This window comes from Chrysochloris asiatica, unplaced genomic scaffold (assembly GCF_000296735.1).
Source record: "Chrysochloris asiatica unplaced genomic scaffold, ChrAsi1.0 scaffold00007, whole genome shotgun sequence".
NCBI lineage: Eukaryota > Metazoa > Chordata > Mammalia > Afrosoricida > Chrysochloridae > Chrysochloris > Chrysochloris asiatica.
In genome coordinates, this window is record NW_006408525.1 from 36,888,617 (window position 1) to 36,913,285 (window position 24,669).

A 24,669-nucleotide genomic window follows, 5' to 3' on the forward strand; every position below is an offset into this window, starting at 1 on the left:
ATGGATTGGCACAGTGGCAGCAGCAATGGGCTTAACTATAGCAATGATTGGCTCAGGACTGGTTAGTGTTTTGTTGTACATAAGGTCGCTATGAGTCCATACAGACTCAACAGCGCCTAACAACAAACAGCATAGGTTTATAAAGAAATAGATTTTTCTTCTGGTATCAGATCTTTCTTATTAGCACTTAGACATGACTGTTGTTAATTGTATATGAATTCAATCCATGAATTAAAAGTCAGTGAATTAATTTATTAGCAGACTCTTACTTTAAGTATCGTTATAATTTATATGGGATACCCAAATAGTGAATCACTGAAGTGGCATCATGTTATATACCATGAACTTGAAAATGTCACTCCTTGTGAAAAATCAATTTGGATGTATTATTATAGTATCTCCTGTAAATGTTGCAAAAATGTACGAAATACAGAGAAAATATTTAAAACTTATACTCCGCTCTTCTTTTAGTTGACACTAAAATATTATACTTTTAAGAAAATAGGCCCAATGATCAAATCTCGTATTTTTATTAACTTCAAGATGAGATGACTTTCCAAGATTACTGTGAAAAAATCAGTATTAGATTTAGAATTCATGATTTTTTCCTATGAAGAAATGTTGTTTTGAGTTACAGTTGATGAACAATTTGGAAAAGGAAAAAATACTTTAAAAATGTTTTACACTAAAATATTCATTGAAGAAAATACAGAACAGCATAAGGATAAAAATAAGCTTACCAGCCAGAGATTAAACAGTAACATTTTATGGTTAGTCACCAATATACTGTAGTTAGAGGAGCGTAGTAACACTGTACAATAAGCATTGGGCTTCGAGCTCTAAGGTTGGAGGTTCGAGCTCCACCAGCCGCTCCACAGAACAAAGATGAGACTTTCTCTTCCCAAAAAGATGTATAGCCTTGAAAACCCTATGCAGGGTGGCTGTAAATTGGAACCAACTTGACGGCACTTACCAGGGTCAGCACACTGTATTTAAATACTCATACTTATGGTTTGTATGAATGGAACTATAGCATATAAATTTTTTTTTAACACTTTTATTGTGAACTGAGTGAAAGTTTATAGGGCAGATAATCAGGTTTACATACAACAAATCACACACATTGTGTCATTACAATGATTACAATCCCCTCCTTGTAGCATCAGTTAACAGAATTTCTCTCTACTGATTTTAGTTCTTTTTAAGCACTCAGGCATATATAATAATTTAAACCCCCAAAAGGCACATTCTGCAAGCCTGCTTCCTGTCTCCCAGTTCTCAGTCCCTCTCTTTCCATGAATTTAGAGTCCTCAGCTGCTCCCTCTCTCCATGTCTCTATCTCTGCCTCCATTTCTGATGTCGCTGTTTCTCTGGATGGTGGTAGGTATGCCTTGAGTCGGTTCTGACTCAGCGACCCTGTACAGGGTTTCTGAGGCTGTAAATCTTTACGGGAGCAGAAAGCCTCCTCTTTCTCTCATGAAACAGCTGGTAGTTTCAAACTGCTGACCTTGCAGTTAGCAGCCTGACTTATAACCATTACACTACCAGAGCTCCTTCTCTAGATAGGGTTCTGCATTCTGCCTGTGTTCTTCTCCCTTGATGGTCCTAGGGTCATCTGTTTCTGGACTGTAAGATTAACTACTCCCCCGATTTTGTTACAAAACTTCTACCTTTAACAATTATGACAGTCACAATTAGTCATGATAACAATTACTATTGAATCATAAGAATCTTGTCCCGATCTCTTATAACAGACTCATCTAGACAAGATGAAAACTATTCAGTGGGGACTCTTACCTTCCCCCGTGCACTCTTAAACGAAACTCCCTCTTGAAAACTTGTAAGCCAGTCACTAAGTACTTTTATTGTCCCCTCATTTTAGGTAGCCAGTGTGTAAGTTGCCCATCCCTATCTACCTTGTATACAGAGGGGGGATAGCATTGATACTTGATGTGAAGACTCCTTCCCTCTCTGTTGGTATTTTGAGCTACTACATCCTGAGTGTAGGTCAAGTTCATCAAATTATAGCAATTTTCCCTCCTTGATCGAATTTTTTTTTCTTTTATCGTCTTCTAGTCGAGTTCTGATTATCAAGCCATCGAGGCTAGGTCATATGGTTACTGTCTGCAAGTTTGGTGTTCCTATGTGTCTCCCCTCACTTCATATCAGCTGGATGCTTCAATCTCATCTGTAGCCTTCCATGCTATGTCCTTGTCCATGGGCTCAGGAGTCCCCAGGTCTCACCACATCACACTTTGGACCACCCAGCCCATCCTTGTCTCTCTGTCATCTTCAGGTCAACGGGAGTCCATGGAATGTTGTTGAGCTCAGCCCATTTCTTCATTGCTGCCTTTCCCCTTCTTCCACTCACTAGTAGACCAATGTGGTCGCCAGCAAGCTTACATGCCTGCTCATGTGTTCCCTTTAAGTTTCAGTCTTAGAGGGGGGCTTGACCTGAAGGGACTTGATTGCTTGCCTTGATGGGTTCCTAGCAAACACCTTGCTTATTCTTAGTAACCAATCATATTACCATTTTTGTTTTGGGTTTTTCTTGCTATCTTTCTTTGAAGATGTATCTTCTGTCACTCTAGCTGTTCCAGGCTGGTCTCCTTGTCCTTTGTAGTGGGAATGTCCCACCTCAGAAAGTTCTGGATGGAACTCAGGATTCCACCTAAGGTCTTGTACTCTGCAAAGGCTTCCCAAGAGGCCTATTTCACTGGGCAAGTTCTAGAACCCCTTTTAGGTTTTCCAACCAGTTATAGGCTGAAGACGGGCTTACAAGCTTTCTGTAATCGCGTTTCTCGACATTCCTTTCTGTCCTATTCTTACTGTTGAAGATCAAAAACTAAAGCCTTCATTATGGATTTCACCTCAATGTAAAAAAACTAAAATCTTCACACTCGACCAGTAAATGATGTGAGAAATACAAAAAAAAGTTTGAAGATAAGATTTCATTTTGCTTGAATCCACAAACATTTACAGAAGCAGCATTTAAGAAATCAAATGCTTTATTTCATTATGCACATCTGCTGCACAAGACCTTTAAAGTGTTAAAGAACCAAGATGTCTGTTTTTGGACTAGGGTGCAACTGCCCCAAGCTATGGTATCTTCATTTGCCTCATATGCATATGAAAGTTGGACAATGAATAAGGAAGGCCATAGAAGAATTGATGCATTTGAATTCCACTCAAGGAATAAATGGCAATGAACATCATTTCCATTTCGATAGGTCTTCCAGCTGACTTACATAAGCAAAAACAACTACTTTCCCTCCCATTTTATATGGATAACCTGTTCATAAGGCCCACATTTTCATTTATTATCAGGAGGGTCCAGTCCCTGGAAAATGAAAAGGACATCATGCTTGGTAAAGTAGAGGGTCAACAAAAAAGAGGAAGACCCTCAGCTAGATGGATTGGCACAGTGGCAGCAGCAAAGGGCTCACGGGTAGCAGTGATTGTGAGATTGGAGCAGGATCAGGCGGTGTTTCGTTCTGTTGTGCATAAGGTTGCTGAGTGGGTACCGACTGGCAGGCACCTAGTAACAACAGCAGCAGCAAACCCTCGTCACTTCTGCAGAAGCGTACACCCATTTCTCTCCTCTCCTGCATCGTTTTCCTCTTGGCTACGTTATGTAAATCAGCATACAAGTATGCAGTATTTTTAAAAAGATGAAAACTTGACCCCACTTTGCCATTTATCTATATTCCTTTAAATAATATTTATCTAAATTGTTGTCTATATTCACCAACTATCTATCTATCTTTCAGACTTTCATCCTTCCCGCTACGCCGAAGCCATCAAATTAGGGTCAGCATTGAATTCCTTGTTGCTAAGACTCATGGTATCTTCTCAGTCCTCATTTTATTCAGCCTCTTCGCAGTATTTGAGACAATTACTTCTTTCTTTCTTGAAACACTTTTTTGTATTTTGTATTCTTTCTTTGGATTCCTTCAGTTTCATTGACTGCTCCTTTATCCTTCTCCTTTTACTATTCCTCTAAATGTTTGAGTCCTGGTGTGGCACTGTAGGATAAACACTGTATCTCTCCTGTGTAAAAGGCAAGTAACCTAGTATACCAAGCAGGTGGTACTAGGGGTGATGACAAAAATAGGCCTACTTTATTTTCTAGGTTTGACTGTTTCTTGGACCTTTACATATTCTGCTACTTTATTTTTGGAGTCCTGGTATTGGGTTGTAGGGTAATGCATAGGACCACAAGGTTGGTTTGAACCTCAAGGTCAGCAGTTCAAACCCACCAGCTGCTTCTTTGGAAATGCTGTGCAGTGTTGCTGTTAAGTTGGAACTGACTGGACAACACTTAACAACAAGAAGTCATCTATTTCGTCTTCTGCTGTTCGTGTGTTAATGTTTGATAGTGTATTTATACCATATACGAGAGTCCTTAAGTTTATCACTAGTTTTTCATTGATGACCTAAGTGTCTCATCTTTTGAGTGGCTTTGGGTTAATGTGCTGGCCTGCAAAGTTGCTTTGAACTACAAGGTTGGTGGTTCAAGCCCACCAGCTACTCCTTGGAAACTCATACAGAGTCGCTATGGGTCATAACTGACTTGACAACACTTAACAACAACTCCTATTTTGTTTAGTATTTTCTATTGGATTTTGTCAAATACTTTTTCTGCATCAATTCATATGTTTGTGTGTTTTTTTTTTAACCTTTGTTTTATTTATGTGGTGGATTTCATTGATTCTTTTCTAATAGTAAACTATCCTTGCATACCTAGTATGAATCCACTTAGTTGTGATATATATATACTTTAACGTTGTTAGATACTGTTGGCTAGGATTTTTTGCATCTATGTTCATGAGGAATATTGGTCTATAATTTTCTTTTTTCATGGTGTCCTTGCCTGGCTTTGGTATAGTGTTATGCTAGCTTTATAAAATGAATTTGGGAGTTTCCCATCCTCTTCTATGCTATGTAGTAGTTTGAATAGAATGAGTGTCAGCTCCTCTATGCATTTTTGGTAGAATTTACCAGTAAACCCATCTGGGTATGGACTTTTTTTAGTTGGGAGTTTTTTAGTGACTTGATCAATTTAATATAGGCCTGTTCAAGTTTTGTACTTCAGTTTGTATTAGTTTAAGTAGGTTGTGTATTTCTGGAAATTTGTCTGTTTCTTCTGGATTTTCAAATTTTTTGGATTACAATTCTTCATAGCGTTCTGGTATCCTTTTTATTTCTGTTGGTTCTTTTGTGATGTCACTCATGTCATGTTTATGGGTGTTATTTGCATTTTTACCTTCATTTGTTAGATTTAACAATGGTTAGTTGGTTTTATTAATCCTTTCAAAGAGCTAACTTCTTGTCTTACTGACTCTATTTAGGATTTCATTTATTTGTGCTTTAACCTTTGTTCTTTTTGTCTGGTGGCTGTTGGTTTCTTTGCTGCTCTTTTTTAATTGTTGGAGATGATGGGTTAAGGTGACGATTTTGGTTGTCTCTTCTTTTTAAATGTGTGTGTTTATTGGTATACATTACCCTCTGAGCAGTGCTTTTGCTGTGTCCCAAAGGTTTAAATATGTTGTGTGCTTTTGTTCTCGTTTGATTCAAGGAAGTTTCAAAATTTTGTTTATTACCCAATAGGTTTAAAGCAGAGTACTATTCTTCAATTTCCACATAATTGATTTTTTTCCTTGATCTTCCTTTTGTTGATTTCTAATTTTATAGTCTTGTGATCTGAGAGATACTTTGCAGTATTTTGCTGTTTTTAAAGTTTTTGAAGTTTGCTTAGCAGCCAGCCTAATGTAAGGTCTATTCTGGAGAATGTTCCATGTGCACTAGAAAAGAATGTAGATTGTGCTGTTGGTGGGTCGAATGCTCTGTATTTGTCTGTGAGATCAATTTTTTTCATTGTGTCATTAATGAGTAGAGTTTCTGCCTGCCATAGGGTGGGGCAAGGGAAGAAAAAAAGATGAACACACACAAGACAGAAAACAGAATAAAGAAATAAGCAAGCAGCAGTGTAAACAGAAAATATTAAAGGAGAAAAGTCTTAAAGAACAAGACAGACAGCAACAAGGAACAAAGAGTATAATAATTAAAAAGAGACATGACATAGAAAAATGGAGTTGAAGAGAAATAATAGAAAATAAAAAGAAGAAAAAACACAAAGGAACAGGGAGAGGGAAGATGGAAAGAGAGAGATTCGAGAGTACTAAAGAAGGATCATAAGGGTGTATTGCTGTTGGTCTTCCTGTGTGCAGAAGAAAGGAAAGAAACAAGTATGGAAGATACTTGGAGTGAATCAGTCCAGTGAACTAATGGTGAACATCAGTCACCACAACTCTGAGACCAGAAGAACTGATGATGCCTGGCTACCACTTCCTAGAAGGTTCCAGCTAGAGTGGGAGAGAATGTGGAATAAAACTCAAAATCATTTTTTTAAAAAGACTGGGCTTACTGGTCAGAAAGAGGCCTGAGACAGTAGTTCTGGACCACCCTTTAGGTTGTAGGGCCAAAGAGAAGAATCCATTTCGTATATAAGCTTTAGCACGTCCTCTAGCTCTGAGAAAATGATATATAGCCAGGCAGCTCAAGGCCAGAGGCCGGATGTTTTCCTTTACCCTAGCCTAAGAACAAAGACCACCAGTCCTGACCAATTAAACTGTAACATCTCATAGTTTGCCAATTGTTAACCAATCCAAAGATTGTAAAGCTGAGAAACCTGAGCTGTTTGAAAACTCTATAAAAACCCTGCAGACAAAGCGTTCTAGGCTCTTTCCCTAATCTGCTGCATCGATGTGGTTAGAGACCTGGCTCGAGCTTGAATAAACAACCCTTATGTACTTACATCGGTGACGGCTCTTGGGTGGTCATTGGGGACCCCGAACTCTGGGCATAACAAGGTCTGGAAAAGAACTCACCCAGTTTTCAGCCATATAGCGAGGACAACATATAGGGGACAACAAAACTAGTAAAGTATGCTCACCATAGAACAGTCAGTCATTCAAAAACGAAATCATAACGTTTCCCTAAGGACAGAGTTGAGAAGGGATGGGACGGAGGGTGGAATGGAACTGGGAACCATAGTCATGAAGCAGGATGTTGCATGGAGGGGATTGCAGTCATTGAGATGAGACAAGGAGTTTGATCTGTTGGATGGAAAACTGATGATCTTGTCTGTAAACCTTCACTTAATTCACAATAAAAAGTTTTAAAAAAAGAAAAAGTATGGGAAAAAGGAGAAACAAAAGAAAAGAAAAAATGAAGGCAAAGGTAGAAATGATAAAACTCAAGGAAAGGAAAGAGGAAGAAGAAGAAAGAATAAACTGATGAAAGTAGCAAAATACCAAAAGAAAAAACAAACAGTGCAGGTGTTGGACCCAAGAGGAGATGACTCTGGAGAGCTCCTGCCAGCCAAGGAACTCACAAAGTGAGTGCGGAAGGGATGTGACAGCAGACTTCCTGGCCCTAGATGGAGTTCCTGTAGACCTAAATGTTGTCTGTGTTCAGGGCTTCCAGTAGTTCATGGAGGCCTTCAGTGTCAGTAGGATGGCTGGTTATTAAGAGTTTTTGCTAGATAATGCTGGCAGGCCTGGTGACTCTGTGGGTCTGTAAGTCTGGAGCTGAGCCCACCTGAATCCAGGTACCAATGCTGTCCAACTGGCAGCCACCTCACACTGTCACAGCTTACAACCATGAGGTGTTCTGATTTCCCCAAGGGCAGTGTCTGAGCTGGGGTTTGGGCCAGCTATGCCTCTGGTCACCAGGGGAGCGTGGGGAACAATGGGGAAATCACACCTTGCCTATCACTAGTCCCCCAGTATGAATCTGTACCACCAAGCATTGATCTGTCTCGAAAGCCACCCACAAAAGTTCAAGATGGCTATGCTGTGGTTTTCCAGCAGATCATTCACCAGTCAGTCCTGGTGTAGTGCTGTGGGTTAATGTGCTAGACTGCAAAGTCAGTTTAAACTGCAGGGCCAGCTGTTTAAGCTCACCAGCCGCTCCTTGGAAACTCTACACAGGGTTGCTATGGGTCAGAACCAACTCCACGGCACTTAACAACAACAACAATTTATCATTGTAGTATTTTCCGGAATTATTCTAAAGTTTTTTTTGTGTGTATTCCCTTTGCTTTTGTCAACCTTTCTCTCAATTGTTGAAGGTACCAAAATATCATTCTTTTTAAATTCCTTATCAAATAGTTCTGACACCATTTTCTGGTGTTATATTTTCTGACTGTATTTTGGTCACTTGTTTGAGGCGCTCTGTCTGTTTTTTTGTGTAAGCCAAAATTGTTTTGTCTGAGACATTGTGGTGTCGTCATTGTATTTATATTTAACTGATGACTGTATGTTGATGTGTTCTCAGGCACTCACCTCTGTCTCCTGGTGGATGTGGTAGAGACCAGAAGTGTGAGTGCAGTTAGTTCTTCGTTCACTGTTTGTGTAGCATACTTCAGGATAGGCTCACGCGTGCCTCCAGAAGCTAGGGCAGCACTCCCCACACCTGGCCCCATTGACGCTGAGTAGGAGGGACTGACCATGCCCCTGGCTACTAGGAAGGTTCAAGAACCATGGAGAACCGCATCCCCCTGCCTTCAACTTTTAGCAGCATCCTCTTCCTGCAGGCCGCTGTATTCATAGCTATTTACTAAGGTTCCAGATGCCTGTGCTGCTCTATGCCAGCTGGTAGCCTGCCTGGTTTTCTTCTCTCTTGCTTCTGTTCAGATTCCTCTGTCATTATGCACTCGGTTCTCCTCTCTGCCCTATCCTCTGAAGCTCAAGGCTCCAGGATCACTACCTGTATCATTTCACTTGGTCTCCCATGTCTATTTTGCAGACAGTCTGCTCAGTGCATCTGCCTACTCGGCCATCTTGCCCTCGAAGCTTGAAACTACATTCTTCTTCATATAGTACAGCTTCTTGGATTGTTTGCTCAGCATACACATTGAACAAATATGGTGAAAGAATATAACCGTGACTCACACCTCTCCTGATTTTAAACTACACAGTATCCCCTTCTTCTCTTCCTATGAGTGCATCTTGGTTTATGTACAGATTATACATGAGCACAATTATGTGTTCTGGAATCCCCATTATTTGCAGTTTTATATATAATTTGTTATGATCCATGTAGTTGTATGCCTTTGCATAGTTAATAAATCACAGACTTCTTTCTAGTGATCTTTGCTTTCAGCCAAGATCCATCTGTCATCACAGTGACATCCCTTTTCCCACATTTTTTTGAATCCAGCTTGAACTCTTGGCTCTTACCTGTGTGACACTGTAAGATAAGCACTTGACCCTAAGGTCTGTTTGAATCGTAAGGTTGTTGGTTCAAACTCACCAGCTGCTCCTCAGAAACCCTGTGCAGGGTTGCTATGTGTCGGAACTAACTTGATGGCACTTAACGACGACAACAACACCTGTTGATATAGTGCTGCAACTAAGTTGGAATTATATTCAGCAATGTTTACTTGTGTGTTGTACTAATATTATTTAATAATTTCCTCAATTTGCGGATCATCTTTCTTTTGAGTATACACAAATATGCTCTTCCAGTCAGTTGCTCAAGTAGCTGTCTTCTAAATTTCTTAGCATAGATGAGGGCAGTGCTTCCAGTGTTACATCTGTTTCCTGAAACTTTCAAATTGCTAGTCCACCGTTTCCTGGAGTCTGGTTTTTTTGCCAGTGCAGCTTGAGTGTCTTCCTTCAGTACCATTGCTTCTTGTATGTTACCTCCCGAAATGTTTGAAAGCTGACCAGTTCTTCTTGTATGTTACCTCGGAAATGTTTGAAAGCTGACCAGTTCCTCTTGTATGTTACCTTCCGAAATGTTTGAAAGCTGACCAGTTCTTCTTGTATGTTACCTCCCGAAATGTTTGAAAGCTGACCAGTTCTTTTTGGTATAGTGACTCAGTACATTCCTTCCATCTTCTTTTGATGCCTCCGGCATTACTCAGTATTTTGCCCATAGAATCCGTCCATATTGCATCTCGAAGGCTGACTATGTTCTTCAGTCTTTAGGCTTGAGAAATACTGAGCATGTTCTTCCTTTTTGGTTTTCTAACTCTAGGTTTTTGCACATTACAATACTTTGTCTACTTGAGCCACCATTTGATACTTTCTGTTTAACTCTGTCACATCATCATTTTTTCCATTTACTTTAGCTGTTTTACCTTCAAGAGTAAACTTTAGTCTCTTCTGACTTCCATTTTATTTTAGTTTTTCTTCCTTTCCTGTCTTTTTAATAACCTTTTCTTTTTTTCGTATCTGAGTTTCTTGATGTCATCCCACAACTCTTCTGGTCTTTAGTCGTTATTGTTCATTGTGTCAAATTTGTTCTTTAGCTTGCCATTAAATTCATGTGAGATTTGCTGAAGGATATACTTTGACTCTTATGGACATGTTTTAATCTTCAACTTGAACTTGCATATGAGCAGTTGATGGTCTGTTACACATTACGCTGCTGGCCAGATGAAATGAACCAGAATCAAATCAACTACATCTGGCCAGGTCCATGGCGGTAGTAGTCGTCATTTATGTTGTTGAGAAAATGTTACAATGTTACTAATAACGTTGAGGAAATGTTACAATGTTACTAATAACGTTGTTGTTGTTGGTGGTGGTGGTGTGCCATGGAGTCGGTTCCGACTGATAGCGACCCTATGCATGGTTTCCGAAGCTGTAAAATCTTTACGGGAGCAGAAAGCCTCATCTTTCTCCCGCGGAATGGCTGGTAGTTTCGAACTGCTGACTTGTAACCGCTACGCTACCAGAGCTCAATTGACCTGGCAAAATTGTGTCAGGCAATCTCTGGCATTGTTTCTAATTATCAGTGCTGTATTTGCTAACTAGCAATCTTTCCTCTTTGTTCTCAACTTTGGATTTCAATCATCAGTAATTTTCAGTGCATCTTTGTTGTGTGTTTTGTCAGTGTCAGAACACTGCAAGTTGGTAAAAAATCTTTCATTTATCTTTGGCATTAGTACTTGGTATATACATTTGGTTAATAGTGGTATTAACTGGTCTTCTGTGTAGGCATTGTCCTGTCACTGGTAGCATTGAACTTTAAGATAATTTTTGAGATGTTCTTTTTTGACAACGAATGTGATGCTATTCCTCTTCCATTTCTTATTCCTGGCATAGTAGGCCACATGGTTGTAAGACTCCGGATGGTCAATACCAATCCATTTCAACTCACTAATGTCTAGAGTACCACTCTTTATGCAGTCTATTTCATTTTTGATGACTTCTGATTTTCTTGTATTCATAGTTCATACATTCATTCTGATTATTAGATATTTGTAGTGTTTTTTCTCATTTTGAATCATGTCACGTCAGCATATAAAAGTCTTGAAAGCTTTATTCCATCCATATGATTAAGGTCAACTCTACTTTGAGAAAAGGCAGTCTTCCCCAGTTGTATTTTGAGTGTCTTTCAATTTGAGGTGCTCATTTTCTAGCACTTTAGCAGATAACATACTGCTGCTGTTCATAAGCTTTTCATTGGCCAGTATTTTAAAATTAGATGATACCAGTTTCTTCTTCTTAGTGTGTCTTAATCTGGAAGGTCCACTGAAAGCTGTGTACCATGGGTGACTTAGCTGGTAATTGAAATACTGCTGACATGTATGTGATACAGCAGCACAGCAGCACACAGATGCCCACAGTACGATAAACTGATAGTGAAGTGGTGATTGGTAGGTTGAAATTAGCCATGACAGTTGTTTTTACACCATAGAAATCAACCAGCACGAGAAATCAGAGCTAACCTTATCCCTTGCAAGCACACTCAGTACCTTCATCTTCTCCGCATTACCGCCATGTATTTTCTCTAGAGAAATCTGAGTGGTCCTTTAACAATGTAGGTCATGTCATTCAGCTACCTGTCAGAAGTCTCTCATGTTGTTCCATTAAACTCAGAGTAAATCCAAAGCCCTCATGAAAACTCGAGCCCTCTGTGCTAGCACCTAGTAGGCACCCAGCGGGTCTTTGTTATATGGGTGGGGATTTGGATGGATGGTTCTTTTTGTTCTATATTGAATGTCTACTGTGTGGGTACTATTAATAATTTTATTTTTCAAACAATGGAATAAAGATGTCCTTGCTTAAGATTTTCTGATTGACAAGCATTTAATAAATTCATTAAAAAATTTCCCAAACCTCAGGCAGAGGTCCATTTAAATATAGGTTTAAGTATATGTTCTAAATGTCAATAACTTTAAAATTTCCTGTTGCAAATATGCAGTTCACTATTTTTTCATTAGTATAAATAATTAAAATATGGACTCACTGTATTTTTTAAGGATATTCTAGAAAAAGTAATTCTAGACTAGGGATGTTTTGAATATAAAAAAAAAGTGCTTTTCAAACGTATGTTTGTGTGTGACATTCTGTTGCAAGATCAATTTGCACACTTGTAAATAATCCGGTACTTATTTTGTGGCAGTGCATGTGTTTTATGATTGAATTTTGGGGAGAGTGGTTACATTAAATACAGTGTCAGTTGTATGTTAGATCTTAATCTGTTAAAGTGTTGATGGTCATCAGATTTAGTTGTTAATTTTCAGATATTGTAGTCTTAAAATAACATGGATACTATGGTAGATACTGTTAAGATGTCAACTATAAATTGGCAATTTCTTTTCTTGCTTTGTAGGGTATATTTCAGAAACCGCTGGGTAAAGACTGTTCACCCAGTTGTGCATCAGTATTGTTTGATCTCAAGCGCACATTCCACCTTTCAGATGCCGCAGAAAGAAGATATTCTGAAACATCGAGTGGTGGTGGTTACATTGAATACTTCCCAGTATCTCTGTCAGTTGGACCTGGAACCTGGTATGCTGACTGGACACAGTTATGGTGTCTCACCGGTTTGTTGTTTCTAAAAGCAATTCAAGTCAATTACAACTCATGGCGACCCGTATAGGGTTTCCGAGGAGTGAGTGTTGGGTTTGAACTGTTGATTTTACTGTTAGCAGTCCAGTGCTTATCCTACAACACCATACCAGGACTCCAGTTTAGGGGCTATACATTCAGTTCAGATCAGGGATCGGCAACTCAATAATTCATGGTCCAAATCTGGCTTGCTGCCTAATTTGGTAGATGACATTTTATTGGCACGCAGCCTTGCCCACTTATTTATCAGTTTATCGTCTCTGACTGCTGTGACAGTCCAGCTGAGTTCGCAGTTACAACAGAGATCGCGTTTTCCACAGATTCTCAGGTGTGTACTGTTTGGCACTGAGAAGAAGTTTGCTTACCCGTAGTTTAGACATTTTAGTAACTGCTTTCTCATCTGTCCTCTGATTGATCAAGTCAAGTTTGCTTACTACTGATCGTGTGAAAGAGGAACATTTGTGGACAGTGCTTGTGTTTTCTCAAGGTTTTGCCTTACATGGTGTAGAGAAAACAGTCATGGCTGAGTTCTTTATGACATGTTATTAAAGTTTTATTATATTTAAGTGCAACCACTATGTAAAACCAAATGAATATTGTGTCAAGGACAAATAAGATGACAAGAGGGTGTTCTGATAAATATAGATTGACCAACAGAAAGTGGCAATCACTTTAAAGTAGTTGCTTTGGAAAATTTTTCATTACTGCCGTATTCTAATTGTTGACATTGCTAACACAGTTTCTGCTCTCCCCTTTTAGAATTGCTTTCAGGCCAGTGACAGATTCTTTTTAACATCTGAGCCCCTGGCAGGTGGAGACTATTCTATTCACCCGGTGTTTCTGGCACCTGGCCCAGGGTGTAGACACCTGGAGGCCCTTGATAAACTTCTGTTTATGTTATATGAATGAATGGTGGCCAAACGTTCCTTTTTGAGGGTAGATTTAATTTTAGAAAAGCTTCAGAGTCTTTCTGAGCCATGTCTGCTGAATAAGAGAGGTGATCAGGCCTCGTAGTATGACTAGCGGTGACAAAAAGAGAGGTACCTCTTCTGTAGGGAGAGTTCCTTTTGTGAACATGGGGCTCGGCCGGCTCCTGAGGGCCATTGTGAAAGCAGAGTTTCTCAGCTGTTTGTGAACAGAGGCAGCACTGCTGGACGAGTCCTCCCAAGGGACTTCTTTGAATGGCGCAGCACTTTTTGAAATGTAAACTTTTGTGTGTTTATTTTAAATTCATTCTCATTTTTTATGATTATATTCTACATTTTTGTTTTTTAAAGTTTTATTGTGAATTATGTGATAGTTTACATGGGAGAACATTAGCTTTACATTCATCCTATCGCATATTGTTTCATTGCCATGGTTACAATCCCTTCCATGCATCATCATCCAACCAAAGGGTATACCCTGCAAACCTGCCCCCCAGTCGTCAGCACACAGCCCCTCTCCCTCTCTGAGTCTAAAGTCCCCAGCCACTCCATCTCTCCACGTCATCGTCTCTGCTTCCATCTCTGGCATCACTGCTTCTCTGGGTAGGGTCCTGCTCTTCCCTCTTCTCCCTTGATGGTTCCATGGATCTCTGCTTCTAGATTGCAAAGTCAGTCACTCCCCTCCTTGCTACAAAAACTTCTACCTTTACATTTCCAACCCTCACAATCAGTCCTGATAACAATTATTCACTATTGTATCACAAGAGACCTATCTGCATTTCCTTTCATCAGCCCCGCCTAGACAGATTGGATACTACTCAGTGGAGAGTCTACCTTCCTCCCTGCCCTCTGGATCTAGATTCCTTCTTGAAAGCTTGTAAGCCAGTCACTGCTTGCCTTTGAAGTCCCCCATTTTGGGTAGCCAATGTCCAAGTTGCCCATCCCTGTCTACTCTGTGTATGGAGGGGGTGGAAATGATCCTTGCTGTAAAGATTTGTTCCCTCTTTTGAGATACTACATCCATAGGTGTTGGTCAAGTTCAAATTGTATCAGATGACTCTTTTTGTTTCTCTTCTTTCTTCTTCTAGTTGAACTCTGATCATCTAGTCATTGAAGCCAAGTCAAATGGGTATTATTTGCAAGTGTGGATGTTCTTGTGCATATGCCCTGTCTTCTTATCAGCTGGATGCTTCACTCCACTCTAATCCTCTGTGGCTATGCCACTGACTCTGGTTCCAAGAGTCCCCAGGTCTTGCCACACTGCTGGCCAACCAGGTCTCCACCCAGGTTCACAGGAGTCTATTGAACGTTGTAGGGCTTAGCTTGCAGCTTCATTGCTATTTTTCCCTTACTGCCCCTTATCGGTGATGATCATGGTCACCAATCAGAGCATATATTCCCATTGAGTCTTAGTCTTGGAAGGGGGTTTGCTCTGAGAGGACCCAACCACTTGCCTTGATGTCTCCTGGGCAAGCAACTTGGTTGTTTTTGTAGTAATCAGTCAGTCTGCCTATATTGTTTTATATTTTTCCTGTCTGTCTTTCTTTGAAGAAGTATCTTCTGTTCTTCTAGCCACTCCAGGCTGGTCTGCTTGTCCTTGCAAGTGCAAATTTCCCACCTCAGAAGATTCTGGATGTGGTTCAGGATTCCACCTGTGGTCTTATGTAATGCAGAGGCTCCGCAGGAAGCCTCCTTCACTGGGCACATTGTAGCCCCATTTTAGGTATTCCAATCAGTTATAGACAGAAGACTGACTTACAAGGTTTCTATGGTGATATTTCTGGCTCTTCCTTTCTCTCCCCCTCAAGAGTCTATTTTATAATAGTATGCCAGGGAAACCAAGATTGAAAAGACAGCCAAGCATATTAACATTATTCACCCCTTTCCCCAGCAGTTCGAAACTACCAGCCGCTCCGCGGGAGAAAGATGAGGCTTTCTACTCCCGTAAAGATTTACACCCTTGGAAACCCTGTACAGGGTCGCTATGGGTCGGAACCGACTCGATGGCACTTCACAACAACAACAACAATTCCCCATTCCAACCATGTCTCAATCCTTGTATCCCAGAGCTCTGTTGCTGCAAGGTTGTGCATACATCATTATTTACCTCTTATTCTACATTTTTGTCACACAGAATAAAAACCAGTAACTCCTAAATGGTAGTTATGCAAGCGAGAGTAAAATATGACTTTGAATAATACTTATTGGAAGTTGATTCTCTCCATTGTTCTTAATGTTTTCAATGTTTATTTAATTCTCATATCAGCTCTATGGAGGATGGTTTTACAAAGCCAAGACTTGGGCTAACTCAGTTTGAGAAACTCAAGTTTCTTCTACTCGCTTAAGCAATAGCCATCCAGGTTTCATAACTTACACAGTTCCTGATGCTCTCCGGTTCCTGTTGTTGTTAAGTGCTATCGTGGCAGCTCCAGCTCATAGCCACCCTAATAGGTTTGCTTAGGAGTGGCTGGTGGGTTTGAACCTCTGACCTTGTGGTTAGCAGTCCAGTGCTTCCTACTGTGCCACACCAGGACTCCTGATGCAAACCTTTGTTATTGTTGTTAAGTGCCATATAGTCAGTTCCAACCCATAGCGACCCCGTATAGGGTTTCTGAGGAGCAGCTGATGAGTATGAATCACTGACCTTGATGTTCACATAGCGCATTACTAGCTCTATTTAATTACTTAAAATGTTCTCTAATATAATTACAAGATTGAGTTCATTAATTTCAGTTTTTTTCTTATTGGACTTAATCACATACCACATTTTTTAATGCAAGTAACAATTTTCCAAATTGAAAACCCCCTTGTCTGCTAGCTTCCTGTTTTCAGTACTGTGCCTGTTCTATGTGTGCACACTATTTCCATGGACACAGGCCGTATCTTGTGGAACAAAAGTACAAAAGCTCCTCAATAGGAGAAGATTGCATGCATTTATCTCATGCTCGAGTCACTGTCGGCAAATAGACAACAGCTATTAACTAGTTTACTAATACTTGTGCTGCCAGCCAAAACCTTTTGATTGAATGGATGATGATGATGGTTATTTCTTTCAGTGAATAGGATTTAGAAAGTTCCCATCCTAAAAACAGGTTGTATTACAAAATTGTACAAACCTATTATTTGGAACTTGTTAATACTAATAGAAATAGAGATTAGGTTCTGGGATCAATTTACAGAAGGCTGATTAATGAGCATATCACTGGACTCTAGGGAACTCTTACGGGCAGAGGGGCTTCTTCTTCTTGTCCCCTTACTCCTAACATAGCAGAGCCCTGTGCCCTAATTGTGAGTGGTAGCATTGACCAGATGTGGGATGCCTTCCAGTGCAGGTGTTATCATTTGGGGACATTTGATTATGCACAGTTTTGACACTGTTTGTTATCAGCCAGCGTTTTTGCAGAATAGTGACTTTTTTTCTACCACAGTAGAGGCTTAAGCAAAAAATGATATATGTTTTCAGTAAAATAAATACTCAAATCAGTAAATTTGTTAATAGCTAGTCATTGTTTTGAATTCAAGTTTGATTTTTTTTGTTTTGTTTTAAGAACTTGTTTGAAAATACCATTTTTCCATACATTTTAACTTTTTCCTCTATATTCAATATGAATATGATTTTCTTTGTTTTAAAGTTTAATATACGTGTTTGAGGTAAGATAAACTATCATTGTCTTATTTTTAGTGTTTCACCAAATAAACATTAAAAAGTTTTGGGGCTATCCATGTTTAGTTGCCAGCCTCTTTTTGGTCAAAAGCGCGTCTTGTACTTTCTGTGTATACTGATCCAGCTGTTAATCTTCAGATCCTTAACAATCAAATGCCATTCTTGATCTGCTATCAAGTGAAGCAGCTTTTTAAACCACTATTTTTAAAATAATGATTTGAATCGACAGTTGTCTAAATTGAGTATTGGTATTAAAAGTACTTTTTAAAGTTTTAAATTCCTCAATGGAAATGAGAAACAACCCCTCCTACCCTCATTGCTGCTGTAATTGGCTTTACTGTGTTTATACTGTACCTTCTAGGGTGTTTTACGCACATTCTATTAGACGAAGCTGCGCAGGCCATGGAATGTGAGACCATCATGCCTCTAGCATTAGCGACTACCAACACTCGGATTGTCCTGGCTGGAGACCACATGCAGGTCTGTGCCCCCTGAAGCGTCATATTGACAATCTGTTTTGGTGTTTAGGATTCTATTTCTTAGACCATTCAATGAAACTGTACCATATATTGAAATCTGAGTATTTTAAATTCATTTGTACTAATAGTGGAAAATAGTGGTATTTTTGAAGGAAAATTACCATCACACCACTCTCTCCTTCATAAGTTGTTGTTGTTGTTGTTAAGTGCTGTCGAGTCGGTTCCGACCCCTAGCGACCCTGTACAGGGTAGTTGTTGTTGTTGTTGTTAAGTGCTGTCGAGTCGGTTCCGACCCCTAGCGACCCTGTACAGGGTAGCAGACAGTGTTAAATGAATGAGATTTTGTTACTGTTACGATTTACAAGTTTTTTAATTTGACATTCACTCATCTGTCATATGAATATTTGATGCGCACTTTTCTCTATCAAATAAAATTTAAGGCATTCATTCTACAATTTCCCGAACTCCTGTCTCTAATATCTGTTTTCCTGAAGAGTTACTTTTTCAATGTCATGAGAAACAAAGTACTGATTTAAAAATAGTAGTCAAAATTCCAAAGAACGTGTCTGATTTTATGTGTTTGAGTACCTACGTAAAAGAAAGAGAAATTGAATTTTCATATTGAAATGTCTATTTTGCAGAATTGCTGTTGAGGATTCTTTTTCTACCACAGTTGAGTAAACTTGCACTACATAGTATTGTAAGTTCCTTAGACAGCCAGAAACAAGTTGAATATAGAGAAACAAATTCTGCTTTTGTTTCTTTACAGAAGGGAGTTTAGTTTTGTTCTTTAGTAGCAAGAAGCATAACCCGTTTTGAGATAAAGAGGATTGCTTTGCTAATTGACAAGATCCTTTTAAAGTAGTAGTTGTATGCCCTGGCATCTTTATCATTTTAAATAGTAATCAATTCTGGGGCAAGGGCAAATTTATCTTCCCCTCCTCCATGCCAGCAAGTCAGTGGGTTTCATGCCTCCATTGCAGCACTAGTGGAGGTTGTGTTGGAAGCAGTCTTCATTAATCTGTGTGCAGAAATTCTCAGTTTGTGTCCATATGCTATAATGAAAACATTGGAATCTTTAGCTTAGTCCTTTATAGCAATAAAACTCTGTGTAGAAGATGTTTTTGATTTGGTTTACTATTGAGGTTTAAGTACATCAAAGGCTTGAGCTTGCTGAATTTTTTATAAGTAGGTTAAACAATACTGTTTGTATATTTAGTTAAATTTTCTTTGTATGTTTGTCTGTTACAGCTCAGTCCTTTTGTTTACAGCGAGTTTGCCAGGGAGAGAAACCTTCACGTGTCATTACTTGACCGACTCTATGAGCATTATCCTGCTGAGTTTCCCTGCAGGGTCCTCCTGTGTGAGAACTACCGCTCCCATGAAGCTATCATCAAGTAGGTGTGAGCTGCCCCCTCTCTGTCACTCACTCCTCCTGTGGTCTGGTGGGAGGCAGCGCATAACGTCACTGTTACTAGGGGACAGAGTTACATGATTTTCCTAGTGTTGCGAACAATGTTTAATTTTACTTTTTTAAAAGAGTGCTTCAAAAGTCAGAGCTGTACTTTTTTCACAGAATAGGACAGTTTTGGAAACTAAGGCTTTAGGTTCTACTAGTTATGACATTTTGAAATTTATTTTATGGCTCAATGCATAATCTCTATGAAAACACAAATGCTATAATAAGCAAACGTATTGACAAACCAACCACATACTGGCTTGGTTATGGCTTCTGATTGTGCTAAATAAAAATCTGTTCTAAAAGAAAGTAAGGAAGGGAAGAAGGAAAACTGTGAAACTTAGTAATAAAGTTATTAAAGGTTGCTGTTAAATACAGATGTTGGTAAGTGCCCTCAAGTTGATTCCAGCTCATAGCAACCTTGTATAGAGTTTCTGAGGTTATAAAATCTTTGCAGGAAGCTTCATCTTTCTCCCTTGGAGCAGCTGGTGGGCTTGTACCACTTACCTTATGATTTGCAGTCCATTGCTTATTCTACAAAGCCACTGTGCTTCCTCTTAAATAGAGTATTCATCTATAAAAAGTGAATGTATTGTAAGTTAATATTAACAAACTGAACACACCCTTATAACCAAAGAAACTACATTAACAGCACTTTGAAAAGCTCCCTTGTGCCCCTGACTAATCACAGACCCCAATCAGAAACTTAGCATTTTTCAACCTTTAGTATTATTTAACGATACTGATGATGTCAGTCACGTGAAAACCACTTTGAGGTTTTTCTGGAAGCAATTGCATAGATATTAAAAATAAGTTCAGTTTTAACTGGCTTTTATCGAGATCTCAAAATGTCCCTCTTTTATTGTTGCCAGTTACAGTGGAGCTTCAGAAAGTTTGTTGAGAAGTGGGATTAAAGATAATGGAATTTTCCATGAACTTTATGAGGTCCCCTCATAGGTGCTGCAGTCAAATACTAGATGGAATCTTAATCATTTAAGAATATTTATGTGCTTGTACTGCCAGACAATTGAGGTGTTGAATCTCCTTCAATTATGGTTAATATGTCTATGGTTTATATGATTAGGATTATTGTTGTTAAAGTGCCGTCGAGTTGATTTTGACTCATAGCGGCCCTGTGATAAGGTTCCTAAGGCTTTAAATCTTCCTGGGAGCAGAAAGTCTCATCTTTCTCCTGTGGAGCATCTGATGGACTTGAACCACAGACCTTGTGGTTCATGGTCCAGTGCTTATCATTTGGAGCCACTGTACTTGATGAATTTAATATACACATATAGAAATAGAAATAAGTATTAACTAGGCAAATATAAATATACTAGTGGGCAAATTCCATTACAGCAAACCTTTCATCTAACAGTGAATTTTCTTTTCTTTCTCTATCTGTTTTCATACCTTACCAAAATCAATCCATTCAGTAATGGTATATCAAGCGCCTACGCTATTGTTACTACTGTGGTGAATTTTGGAGAAAATCCTGGTGTCATAAATACTAGCTATTTGTATTAAAATTAATCATGGGCATGAACAAACAGTATTAGAATTGACTTTGATCAGAGTAGTAGATAAAATTGCTTTTGATGATAGACTATTAGTTTCTGTTTTTGTTTTTCTGCAGTTACACTTCTGAGCTTTTCTATGAAGGCAAACTGATGGCCAGTGGGAAGCAGCCAGCACACAAGGATTTCTACCCACTTACCTTCTTTACAGCAAGAGGGGAAGATGTACAAGAAAAAAACAGCACAGCTTTTTATAATAATGCAGAGGTACCTTAGTTCCGTTTGCACATGATTAACGTTTTCACAGGGAGACAGCCTAGGTTTACTAAGCATCTATCTAAAATTTTGCAATAACATTTTATCATCTGTTGACTTCATTTACATGAAAATAGTATGTAGGATTCATTCATTCTTGTACACTGATCTGAGATGAATCTCCTACAGGTAACAAAAACATTGCTATATTTTTTTATCTAATAAAAAAGCACAAGCCATAACTTCATGTCAAAGAAAAACCACCATCATTCTCAGTTGTTGCCCATTGGAATTAATCTCATTACATTTCACAGAGGATACTTAGATGAGTTCTCATCTTAAATGAGTTAAATCTTGAATCACACAGCCCCAGATGATGATGTTGCTGTCCTACCACATGCTATAAATGATGTGGTTCTGTCTGGTTACAGTGTCTACCTTGTTAAGTACAGAGCAGGGTGAGGATCACGTGGTGAAGCCTTTCAAGGACAGCAGATATGAAACCTGGGATTAAGGTTCTGTTGATGGTCACAAGGGAGGGAATTCTGGAGTCAGGAAAGCTTGAGGGACGGCCATGGTGGAGCATTAGGGAAATGATTCTTCATATCTGATCTCTACTTCCCTTTTTTCCTTCACGCCCCAGGCTTTACTCACTTGATTTACAAGAAATGGTTTTTATTATGTGATAGTGATTCTCTTTCCTTTTAAGAATTGATCCGAGATCTGTACTTAGAAGTCAGCAGGAGAGACTCAGCAGTGCAGTATCCACTCTTGATAAAATTCTAGCCAGAAGCAAACAAACTTGACATTTTACTTAGTCTGTGCCAAGTAGTTTTTTCACAGGTAAAATTTTTTTGAACTATAGGCAATACCTCTAGGATCTCCTTGATTGCTCCTGTACTCTCGCTTAGAAATCCTTGGCCTGGGAACTAGGAATCCAGCCATGGTGGGAGGTGTAGGTGGGGGCCTGAAATCCAGGAGTCTGGGTAATCCTGCTGGGATACCAGGGATCAGAGGTAAGCCCTGAGCTTGTTCCCAGGCAGGTTGATGTTTGTCAGAGGCTCCATCTGGGATACTTGACCTTCACAGGAAACTGCAGAGCTGAAGCTTCCTAGACTGTCAATTTTAGTTAGATTCCTTTGTGTGTGACAGTTGTTACTATTTTTTTTTTTTTTATATATGAAAACAAACATAAAGATAAAATTTGCGTGATCTTTCAATGCCTATAACTTAGAGGAATTCCAGGCCATCTTGAACTTGGTTCCCCAAAAGAGCCTGGTGCTTCATTCTCTGGTTTTTTGAGTTGTGTGGTCAGAAAGTTTGAAATACTGCCTCAGGGACTCTTTCTACAGACTGGTCACTGCAGCTGAAAAAGAAGCTGGTGGGTTTCTCTGGGCAGCGGAAGCTCTTGGACTTACAGCAAAGAGTGTCCACAGTTCTGCATCACAGTGTAGACGCATTGTGATGGTAAAAAGGGTTTTAGAAACTGAACTTCTCTTGTGTTTAAGCAAAAGGTTGGAAGCTCAGATCTATTTTATGTGTAAAACAGGCAGAGTAAGTTGGAACTACTTATAATTTGGGGGGAAATGGCGCGTCTCATGAAGTTTCTGAGTAAAATTTAGGAGGGCATGCCTGGTGAGACTCTTGGCCAGTTTAGAATCCATTATTATGAAAATAAGATTGCCGTTCACAGAGTTAGAACATGATTTTAGAGCAGAGGGTAGAATTAAAGGTAAAACTAAGGAACCTGGAACTGAAGGAATACAGCCTTTTTGCTGTTTGTAATTCTTGTTTGGGGACCATGTCTTTCATATCATGTTTTTTGTACATTATCAGAACTTGTGTCTTCTCTCACATGTTTAAAATGGCATAATGAAAGCAAGTGAGAAAGATCATCTTATTTTTTTCTTGTTTCTGAATTCACATCCCATAATAATGAATCACTCAATGTAATGCTGGCTGAGAAATGCAGAGTATTAAATACTAAGGGACAAGACATGATTTTTAGCCTAGAATTATGGAATCCAGTAAACATAGTGTGATAAGTGGGAGGCATATAGGATTATACAGATACAGAAGTGAATCTGTGAGGATTTGGCGGTGCCTTGGCATAGAATGCACTGCCTTGTAGGGTCCTTGTGAGTCAGAATCGACTAGATGGCTACAGGTTTTTAACGGGTGACATGGAAGAGACCAGAGTTTTGCTTCATGTTTTGGGACTCTTGTTTATGTGTATAAACCTTACCTCTTCCTGATGGCTTCACATTTTTATCATCATAAAATGTCTCCCTTTGTCTGTATTAACATCTTTGCTGTTTTAAAGTCTTATTTTATCTAGGTTATACTCGCTTTATCAGGATGGTCATCCATTTCACTTAGGATTGCTGTTTGCATGGCAGATCTTTTCCCATCCTTTAACTTTCATCTTGTTTGTATCTTTGAATTGAAATTGAGTTCTCTGTTGTCATTGGCTTTGGCTCTTGATTTTTAATCTACTCTGACAATATACCTTTTGAATGAACTTTTTAAAAATTTATTAAGTTTTTATTGTGAATTGGGTGAAAGTTTACAGGGCAGATCATCAGTTTTACATTCAGCAAATCATACACTTTGTTTCATTGCAATGATTATAATCCCCTCCATGTACCATCACCACCATTCATCTGTCAGTTTGTCATACTGTGGTGGCTTGTGAATTGCTGTGATTCTGAAAACTATGCCACCGGTATTTTAAATACCAGCAGGGTCACCCATGCTGGATAGGTTTCAGATGAGCTTCTAGACAAAGACAGACTAGGAAGAAGGAGTGATGAACTACTTCTGAATATTTAGTCACTGAAAACCTAATGAATAGCAGAGAAACACTGTCAGATATAGTCCTGGAAAATGAGCTCCTCAGGTTGGAAGGCACTCAAAATGCAACTGGGGAAGAGCTGCCTCCTCAAAAGTAGAGTTGACCGTGATAACATGAATGGAGTAAAGCCCGTGGGAAAAAAGCCCACGGGACCTTCATTTGCTGATGGGGCACAACTGAAAATGAAAAGAAACAGCTGTAAACATCCAGTGAAAATCAGAACATGGAATGTACGAAATATGAATCTGGAAAAATTGGAAGTTGTCAAAAAAAGAAATGGAACACATAAACATCGATATCTTATGAATTAGTGAGCTGAAAGGGACTGGTATTGGCCATTTTGAATCTGATAACCACATGGTTTATTATGCTGGGAATGACAAATTGAAGAGGAATGGTGTTGCATTTATCGTCAAAAAGAACATATCCAGATCAGTCATTAGGTACAACGCTGTCTTTGATAGGATGATATCCTTGTGCCTACAGGGAAGCTCAGTTAATAGCACTATTATTCAAATTTACACACCACCACTAAAGCCAGTGAGGATGAAGTAGAAGAATTTTATCAACTTCTTCAATCTGAAATCAATCAAACATGCAATCAAGATGTATTGATCATTATTGGTGATTGGAATGCAAAGGTTGG

At 39.2% G+C, this 24,669-nt stretch overlaps 1 protein-coding gene across 2 annotated transcripts in view; it reads left to right on the top strand.

Moving 5' to 3' along the window:
* HELZ (helicase with zinc finger) overlaps nucleotides 1–24,669 on the top strand; it is a 248,474-nt gene that overhangs the window by 123,385 nt on the left and 100,420 nt on the right. For both annotated transcript variants that reach the window (XM_006833595.1, XM_006833594.1), the window contains exons 18-21: nucleotides 12,634–12,812; nucleotides 17,824–17,942; nucleotides 19,193–19,338; nucleotides 21,034–21,181. In XM_006833595.1, the coding sequence (XP_006833658.1) occupies nucleotides 12,634–12,812; nucleotides 17,824–17,942; nucleotides 19,193–19,338; nucleotides 21,034–21,181 (592 nt within the window). The remainder of the gene's footprint in view (nucleotides 1–12,633; nucleotides 12,813–17,823; nucleotides 17,943–19,192; nucleotides 19,339–21,033; nucleotides 21,182–24,669) is intronic.